Source organism: Notechis scutatus, chromosome Z (assembly GCF_049901735.1).
Source record: "Notechis scutatus isolate UNSWTSFEM ecotype Mainland chromosome Z, rNotScu1.2, whole genome shotgun sequence".
Classification (NCBI taxonomy): domain Eukaryota; kingdom Metazoa; phylum Chordata; class Lepidosauria; order Squamata; family Elapidae; genus Notechis; species Notechis scutatus.
In genome coordinates this window covers 128,046,123-128,056,381 of record NC_142025.1, presented here as the reverse complement: position 1 = coordinate 128,056,381, position 10,259 = coordinate 128,046,123, and the positions used below count along the sequence as shown (strand labels likewise).

Below are 10,259 nucleotides of genomic sequence, written 5' to 3'. Positions count from 1 at the left end.
TGATTGAAAAAGATCCACCTAGACTGGTTTGACAGTAAATTTATGCTATTTACTCAATAACGTATCCACCAAAAGAAAGTTGGAAATTGCCATTGAAATCCAATAAGAACTTATTAGCTACTTAAGAGCTCTGACTTTTGGTAACTATCATCTTATACTTAGTCCTCCTTCAAAGCATCACCCAAGGTCCATGAAGATCCAAGACTAAAAAAAAAATCTGAGTAAATGCAAGCAAAATGTTGGGCAAAATTGCTATGGGAAGAAATTGTACTTTATTGGTTGACATGGATATAAATCTAGGCACATTCCAACATTAGACAAATATTTATTTTGTACATTTTAAAAAAAAATATGGCTCAGTTTTCCCAGGCTATGAAGTCTAGCACAAAAAGGAAACACAAAAGTGAGGAGAGTTTATAAGATTCGGAAACATAATTCAGATTTGTTTAATAATCTTGTCCTTTCTATTTAAATCAGGTCTCAGAAGAATAATATAGCATTTTGGGAAAAAGATACAGGCAAGCAATCCCATTGCGGAAGCCAAAATAGAGAAGATCTCCACCACCACCATGTATTTCCCCTTGGTGCTCAAATATGTGGGAACAAATGTTACCCAAACACTGCAAAAAACCAACATGCTGAAGGTGATGAATTTGGCTTCATTGAAGCTGTCAGGTAACTTCCTAGCTAGGAAGGCTACTGTGAAACTGATACCAGTCAAGAACCCCATAAAGCCAAGGACAGTATAAAACATGATGGCTGATCCTTCATTACATTCTAGTACAATTTCTTCAGCCATGGAGTGCATGTCAGAATCTGGGAATGGGGGAGAAATTGCTAACCACACTGCACAAATGAAGAATTGTATCATGGAGCATGAAAGAACAATAACATTGGCCAGCCTTTTCCCCACCCATTTCTTTATTTGAGAACCTGGTTTAGTGGCCATGAAAGCAAGAACCACTATGGTTGTTTTACCCAAAATGCAAGAAATGGCTACAGAGAAGATGATGCCAAAAGCAGTTTGTCGCATGAGACATTTCACTTGTTCAGGCTGTCCAATGAAAAGAAAAGTGCAGAGGAAAGATAGCTGAAGAGCAACGAGAAGAATATAGGTGAGATTCCTGTTGTTGGCTTTGACTATGGGGGTTTCCCACTGTTTAATGAAGATCCTCAGCACCAAAGCTGAAGTTACAAAAAACAAGACAGCTACAGCAGTCAAAGTGATTCCCAAAGGTTCTTTGTAAGACAAGAAAGTTATCTGTTTTTCAATGCAAAGATTGTGAAATTCATTTGGATATTGATTTTCTGGACATTGGGAACAGTCACCTGCATCTGCAAAAGAAAACATTAATATTTATAGCTCAGAGCTATAAAATGAAGGATCCTTGGTGCTCTCTGAGCTTGGTTGTTTTCTTGCAAACATTTCATTATCCAAAGTAGATAATATCATCAGTGCTAGTGACTACATTGATGGCATTATCTAGTTTGGATAATGAAACAAGATCACCAACGACTCCTCAAAGAAAACATTGTGGCCATATAACAATTAATGCAACTCTATTTATTTCTAATTATGTCTATTTCATTTGTATTATGGTATTACAAATTAAGAATGAGAACATCCATATGCAGAAAAGTAACCTGTATATGCTCGATCACACAGAGACAAAGAATGTTGTTTGTTTCAATCTCAATGTCATGTTGGAGGATGGAAGGATCGTGCAAGAGAAATGTTTATGTTAATTCAGAGTTTCCTAATTTATTTTCCAGAGAAATGTTGTAATATTTCTTTGTGATCTAATCTTGGACAATTAATTTAATAACTGACTTATTTTATGGAAAATAAGTTAAAAATTTCTTCTTAATAAGTGGCTTCTCTATATCTAGGAAGAGGTAATCTAATTTCTGGGAGAAATTTCCATTAACTCATCAGCTTTTTCATTTTGGATATTCTTCATGTTCAACTGACAATTATTTCACAAGAATTATAGTTATTTAAAGATCCATGAAGATTATAATTCATTGTCAGAGCAGCAGCAGGATCAATATTTATATTTCATATCTATTTATATTCCTGCTTCTCTCCAGCAAGAACAAACTCATCTTCTTGCTTCTTTATACCTAATGTAATATCATAGTATCATGAGCCATGGTGGTAGAGTGGTTAGAATGCCAGCAGTTCAGCAATTCAGTTCTCACTGGTTGACTCAGCCTTCCATCCTTCTAAGATTGGTAAAATGAGGATCCAGATTGTTGTGAGCAACATGCAGACCCTGTAAACCATTTAGAGAGGGCTGTACAGCACTATGAAGTGGTATATAAATCTAAGTGCTATTTCTATATTCAATTAATTTCCTTCAAAGATGAAAAAAAAATCATAAAAGACTTCTTCCCAAGTGCTCCAAAAGGACTTATCTTAATTTAAAAAAAAAAAAAAAACTTCTCTCACTTAGTAAGTAGACTTTTCATGATGTAGAATTTGATTCTGCATTTATGGGAAGCCAAAATCAGATATAATTCAGGGACAATACAGACCAGCAATTCAGATTTAGATTTTAAGAAAAACTTTTGAAAAAAAATCTAATATAGAGGTTGACTGTCTTCAATGAAGCCAAGACTACAAATTCTGAATAACTGATTACATTTGAGAACAATACAGTGCAGGTACACAATACTGGTGGTGAGAATCTATAAGTCTTCTCAATTATATACATGACATATCTTACCTAATCTGTTTGAAATTTTCCCCTCTGCACAAGGAAGACAATCATAGCAGCAAAATGGTTTCTCATCTATTTTTTTCTTGAGATAGCCTGGATAACATTTTTTATTGCATACAGATAGTGGGAGTGCCTATTCAGAAATGAAATCATGAGGGAGTTCAATAGTTGCATTTATACACTCATATTTCACTGTGTATATGATATTCTGATAAATCTGCATGGATTTTTGAGAAATGCTATACATGGGACACAAACTCAACATATTAGATAAGGGCATTTAATTGATGTCACCATAGCAATGTGCCATTTTCTATATGTCCTCATGGAATCATGTATTTCCTAAGATATTTTATAGTCAGAAAACCTAAGAGATTTTCAGAAGTTCAAACTGGACTTCCCTCAAATTCCATTTTGGTCAATCTGATTGGTAAATATCTGTGTCAACCCTGAAGTAAACATGGTTGAGGCCATCTTGGAGGCTTCAGGATTGCCACACGCTAGAGGGAAATAGGGGGAAATAGTTAATAGCAATAGCACTTAGACTTATATACCACTTTATAGTCCCTCCCTAAGCAGTTTACAGAGTCAGCATATTTCCCCCAACAATTTTACCCACTTCGGAATGATGGAAGGCTGAGTCAACCTGGAGCCTGGTGAGATTCGAGCTGCCAAATTGCTGCCCGAGGCTGCAGCAAAGGTAGCTTGCAGTACTGCACTCTAACCACTGCACCACTGATGCTCTAAATGAGGTTTGTAGTCAAAACAATACAACTTTCCTGTGGGAACCCAAGGACATTCACACAGGTGGCTGGCCAGAGAAGTAGTGAAGTATCCAAACTACCAGCCAGCTTGTGGATTGGACAGCATAACCAGTGATATTTTTTGGGGGGGAGAGGAAAATTTTTACTTTTAATTAGGTGAAAGCCACAGGAACTTTTAAAGTTGGCTTTCACCAGTTGTGCCAATATGATACACCCAATAAAACTGTTCTTTGAGGAATTTGCCTGCTTCAGAGTTCTAATTTCTATGGGTGCATTACTTGGAATGCTGACTATCTCTGGAGATTCTCAATCATGGGTTGAATAATGGTTGTCCCAAAGGTGCTTTTCAAAAGACAACTGGATTTTCTTGGTTTTTTTTTCCTTGAAAACATTTGAGAAACATTCAGTTCTTTGAATTCATCCAAGTTGCTTGGATGAGAAATGAAATGTTTTAAAAGGGAAAAAATAAACAAGAAAGTCCAGTTGTCTTTTGAAAAGCACCTTTGGGATGAATCTGATTAGTAATTTATGCCATGATTTATAGGTGAAATTAAACCTTGGAATTATCTGCATTTTCATTGATTCCAATCCTTTCTGTCAAATAGGTCCTGAAAAGTAGTACTATAGAGAATTTACTAATGGGATACAGAGTTCCTGTTGCATCTAATCAGCCTCGTAGAAATTATGAAATAGAGCATGTTTTAATGGTGTCAAAGTTGCAGGTTAAACTTAGAAAATAGATGGGATTTCAAAATATGTCTTAGACAATGTGCAGTTAGAATATAATCAAATTATAAAGTAGTGATTTACTACCCTTAATTGATGAAGAAAAATAAACTTGGAACAATGAGCAGGAATAAGATATTTCAAACAGTAGAGGATCTCAGTATGTAGCTTGTTTATTATAAAATAATTTCCAGCTTTTATAACTTAAATATGGTTTCCAATGTTTGGTAACCTGAAAATTGCAGCTGGGTAACTTCAGGAATTCCCATAGATATCTGGAAGGACAGTAACAAGTTTAATACTGTACAGTACTGTAATGGAAGCCCTATATAACCTAATCCTGCTCTTTCATGTTCCATCATATTTTATTGCCTTAATTTTATTACTAAAGAGTCACTCAAATGATAAAAAAGATTTTTAAAAGTCGCATGGAGGACGATTCTAGACAACCTGATATGTCAATAGGAAATACCTGGTTGAACATGGTTGGCCAGATGATATTTTCTTCAGAAACCATGAAAGACTCTTCAGAAGAAGCCAATGGGTCTATCTTTCCAATTTTGATTTTAAGAAAAGTTTGGTTTGGGAATGTGATCCAGTTGATGATATCAAATCCAGTTCCTAATTCTCCCTTTTCATTAAAGAAAACTTTTTCCCCAACACTGTTGTTAAATAAGACTGTTTTCAGGTAAGGATGGAGCTAAATGGAAGCAGATCAAACACAAATGTTTTGTGTTTGAATTATATAGGTTCTTTAGCTTTGTGTTTTAATTGTGCATGCTGTCCAGGGTTACATCTGTGAGATGGGTGGTTGTATAAATTCAACAAATAAATAAATAAATGCAAATTATTTGGAAAAAATAAATATCCTTATGCTAAATGTACAGTATTACCTTTTAAAAGTTGGAATATGACTGTGCCGGTGAATTATAATTCATCAAAGTGAAATAGCTTGACAAAGCTTCACACTGAATTATGAAATTGTGATTTAGTCAAATGCATTTTTCAAATTAGATCCTTCTTACACAGCTCCTCCATACTGCTGTCATAAAACATGAACCAGTGCAAAGATTTGTGTAATTTCTGAGCTATATGGATAGTGAACCTGAAATATACAGTTTTGCAGCCAAAAAATTTCCTGATCGCATCAGAGAAGCTTGATCAATGTAATTTCGTTTATTATTACCTGCCATGTTTCTTCCTTGAAAATCACCAGGCTTCCAGGCTCCACCCTTGCTCTGTGGTTATATTTAGCTGAAAACATGTCTTTCAAAGCATATGCCACAGCATAGATTGCATTATAAATGCTGTAACTCTGCCCGGTCATGGTGGTCTCAAATATAGAATTAGGAAGAGTCTCCAGCTTCTCTTCTCCAGTGCACAGCACTCTACCATTCTCATCTAACTTATCTTTAAAGAAAGAACATTCAAATGCCTGTTCCCAGAACAATCTTGTTATATGGTCTTCTTCTTCTGAAGTAGGGCTTCTCATCTGCAAGAATGGTTTGAACTCAGTCACCTCCTTAGAAGAAACTGCAAAAGATATGGCACCATGAATAAAGTCTAAAGGCCGTATTTTTTGAAAAGGGACTGATGTGAACTCCATTTGGCCTGGCATGATCCAAACTTTGTCTTTTCTCCTTACTGGTATATCCTCATATTCTGAAAGATAGGGAAATAGTCTGAAAATGGCAATGACCTGGTTTTCACAGTAGAGGATCACAACATTGGCAGTGCTGTTCATGACAACCTTGTACAAGTCAATAAAATCTTTAAATACAGTGTCAATGTCATTAGAAAAAGTTTCTTTGGGCAACTCTTGCATGAAGTCAAAGCAAATACCTTTCTGGGCAAACAGTGTAAGGGCATGCTGTACAAACCTCTGTCCACTCTCATCACGTTGGGAAATCAGCCCTATATAACTCCACTTTAAATGCAACAGCAACTGAAGAATCCCATTGGTCTGAAGCTTCTCATTTGGGAAAAAACGGTAAAAGAAAACTGTGTGTTCACTGTTGTCTATCATTGGAGCAGATCCATATATGAGCTAAGAAAAATAATTTAAAATAGTTGGGTTTTAGAGTCTGTGATTCAGACTATGTTGGTCAACAAACTTCAAGAGAAATATAGTCTAGAAAGAAATTAGTTTTTCCTTTAATAAGTACAAATGAAATAATATTTGAATGCCAGAGAGTAGATGATCTATTCCTGAACTTCAACAGGATAACAAAATAACAGAATAACAGAGATGGAGGTTTCTAGTCCAACCACTGCTGAATCAGGAAATTCTATAGCATTTCAGATAAATGTCAAATCTCTTCTTAAAAACCTCCAATGTTGGAGTGCCCACAACTTCTAATATATTCCACTTATTAATTGTTGTAACTGACGGAAATTTTCCTTAGTTCTAGGCTGGTTCTCTCCTTGATTAGTTTCCATCCATCATTTTTTGTCCTCCCTTTAGGTATTTTGGAGGATACATTGCCCCTCCTCCTTTTCTTTGTGGCAATCCCTTAGATATTGGAACATGACTATCATGTTACCTTTAGATCTTATTTTCATGAAACAAGACATCCCAATTCCTGCAGCTGTTCTTCATATATTTTAGCCTCCAGTCCCCTAAACATTTTGTTGCTCTTCTCTACAATCTTTCTAGTTATATTTTAATTCACAAAATCTTCTTCTCACTTTCCATGTGGTTATCTGCTGTGATATATGATGATATGACATGTGACATATGATATGATATTATGATATGATACGATACAATATATTGCCTTCCATATAAGAGACTGTGGCAGGATTACTAAGAAGTAGTGTCTCCTTGCCCCATCCTTTAAAACAGGTGTGGGAAATACAAATGATAATCTGAAAACATTAGTTCACAGTTGTACAGAAGTCAGACTACTGCAATGTGCTCTATATAGGCTGTCTTGGAAGAAAGTTTGGAGAATAGGGAAGCTATGAATATGGTTGCTAGATTACTAGTCAAGACACTTGTCATTGTCACACATACACTGTGATCACTGCCTTGATTGCCAACACTCTTCTGCACTCAAATGAAAATAAAGGAGAACATTTCAATAAAGGACACTATCTCCGGTTATTTTCTTGCAGACATTTCATTATCCAAACTAGGTAACATCAACTGTGCTAGAATATTACATATGTTTCAACTACACAAATCCTCATGATCCATCTGAAGAACCCAGAGGAGTCATGGATCTAGCCACAAGTGATAAAACTTATACCGCTGAACACCTTATCCATATCCTCAGATTCCACAAACTCAAATGAACCTGAAGCTATTTTCAAGCTGATTTCAAGATGTCACCTTGTTTATTTTGCTTGTCTCTGCCCAACTGGCACCCAAACTAGAAAAAAATTATTAGTTTGTTTGTCATATTTAGATATCACCCATCTCACTCACAGAATGATTCTAGACAGTGTACTATTTTAAAAAAACGCTAAAAACTATAGGTTCATAAAGTTTGCAATTTGCTTATTTACATTTCTATATTAATCAACACCTCTGAACCTGAGGTCACTTCTGTACAAAACACTACAATAGAACCATCTTATCTCTCTAAAACTCCTCTGACTTTTTTCTTTTATCCACTTTACACTTTCATGTAACTTTGCAATAATAATCAAATCAACCAAGTACATAGCTAGCTATACCCAATGCACTGTCATACTAGTTTTCTAAGTGTAAAGTCCAACAATGATGTCTTGTAAAGATTAAATTGAATATCAGTACAGATATAGTGTGCATTGTTTTACCATAGCTCAAACTATCTCAGGGCCAAGGAAGTGAAGCAGTAAGCAATACATAACATTGATCCAAACTGGGTTGGTCACTTGGACCAGGGGTTTAGCCTTTTAAGCTTTCATCTTGTGCTGAAGCCTCAGGGAACTTCTCTCTACTGGAATGTGTATTAATCAAGTTTCAGATTTATGCACATATCACATAACTAATATAACATAACTAATCCCTACTGTTTTGGCAGTTTTGCCTTTTTATTTTACTCAGATAGTCAATTTGTATGCAAATCTCAATTTTTTTGTAAAAAAAAAAAAAGAAAGTTAATAAAAAGCATGGGTATTAGACATTGTGAAAAAATATATTTATTAATAAGTAATTCTTACTTGTGGCATCTTGTATATATTCAGAATATTTGGCATAAATGGAGAGATATTTGCATTAGGTCCTGCAATAACAGATATTGTCTTCTCCTGGACATCACACTTGTAATTAGGGATGAATTTGCCCTGTGTGGACAGCAGCTCCAATGAAGCAAAATAGGTCCATTTTGCCATGAAGTTGCTGTTTGTGATGCGAATGCCCAGGGTCATGTTAGATAAGAGCTGAGGGTTTTCATTAATCTCCTTTACAGCAAAAATTAAAGCCAGGGTGTGTTGGTAGTTCTGAAGAAAAAACCTGCAATGAGAATTATGGATGCATAAAATTCTAGAATGAAAACCAATGTCATCTTCTGGCAGCATCTAGGATTGGGTTTTCTGCTTTCAAATATATTTTAAAACTAGCCTAAAGCATGAAATATATGTTTATATGAGCAAGAACAAACATCTTTCATTAGAAAATGGATGAATGATGAAATGGAATATTAATGAATAGTGTTACGTTTTGCTTGTCTAATTATTTCTAGTCCTGCTTTCCACATCTTCTTCCTTCAATTTTTTTCCTATAAAAGGTTAAGCTATGCAAGATGCAAGAGTGCAATTGTAATAATTCTTTGCAACTCTTTAAAACAACCATGCTGTTTGCCTGGATCATGTAGCAACTGCAGAAAGCAGATATGCAATCCTGGAGAAAAATGCATTTACTTCAAACAGGTTCAAGATATCCTTTATCCACTATAATGTCTAAAGGACCTTCTAAGACTTGAACTCAAAATGCACACAGACCTACATTTTCCTTAATATCCATGAAAATAGTTCAAATCCTAAATATTGATGTCTGATTAATTGCAAAGAGTGATCTGGGGCACATTATTGGTGATTTATTCTACAGTGTATAAATTAAATAGATTTTCATCATTTCTAGAAACAAAAGGAATTACTGCACATTTTATTTAGCCACTTAATATTATAAGTTTTGTTTTATTTTTCTTTAAGACAGGAAGCATATAAGGGTATCTATATACATACAAGAAACTTGGATCAATCAACAAGAAATACTGACTATTATTGGTATGGTTGATGCAATTATTATATGATAATTATTACTATAAAGTAATTGGAAGGTAGGATTTCCATAAGTTTTACATTCCCCCTTTAAATATAGTTAAACACTCAAGTCATCATAGTAAAGAAAGATATCTATTTTATTATATGTTACACTTAATAGCAGTATACATGAGGTCATCAACTAGTTCTTCAGATGGATGCCTTGTAAAATTCACTGCATCAGAAATCATGTAGAATTGAGAAATAATGCCAGCAATGATGAGATCTCCTGTATGATAATAATTATGCTCAAGAAGATTAGGGTTGCCCAACACACAGCTAGCAGTAGCAGGAATATGGCATACCACATCTGGAAGTAATATCATCAATGACATGAACAGTATCATATTGTACAAGAAATCTGAATTTCCTGCTGAAAAATAAAAGCCTTGTTAAAGTTTAATACATGTGTAATATATGTTCTTTTACTTGCTTGATTGGGATTTGGAATGTACAGTTTGAAGAACTTGATTGTCACAGTTCTGTCTTTTGCATCCCAGGTTTGAATAGACAAGAAATGTTATTTGCTCTATTCAATTGTATTTCATTGTTATGCTATGTTCCCTGAAGCTCCATAGAGATTTCAGAAGGAATTTAATTAATAAAGTATATTTTGGTAATTATAGGAGAGATAACCATGACTCCTTCCAGAGACACTGAATGGAAAATAACTCTTTTTTTCAGAAATAGCAAGAGAGTCTTATGTCTGTCATTTCCCCAGAAAAGTTTGTAAATACCATTAAAGCTTACTTCACAATTGATCCCAGGTTAGACAGTAAGGAAAGAAAGATTTTAT

General features: G+C 34.8%; 1 protein-coding gene across 1 annotated transcript; it reads right to left on the bottom strand.

Annotated features, from left to right (window-relative positions):
- Nucleotides 1-436: 436 nt before the first annotated feature.
- LOC113428841 (vomeronasal type-2 receptor 26-like) lies at nt 437-9,810 on the bottom strand. Its single transcript, XM_087947433.1, has 6 exons — nt 9,593-9,810; nt 8,363-8,540; nt 5,400-6,260; nt 4,686-4,913; nt 2,730-2,856; nt 437-1,335 (listed from the first exon to the last, which is right to left on the bottom strand). The coding sequence occupies exons 1-6, from the start codon at nt 9,808-9,810 to the stop codon at nt 437-439; spliced, it is 2,511 nt and encodes an 836-aa protein (XP_087803559.1).
- Between the last annotated feature and the right edge of the window lie 449 nt (nt 9,811-10,259).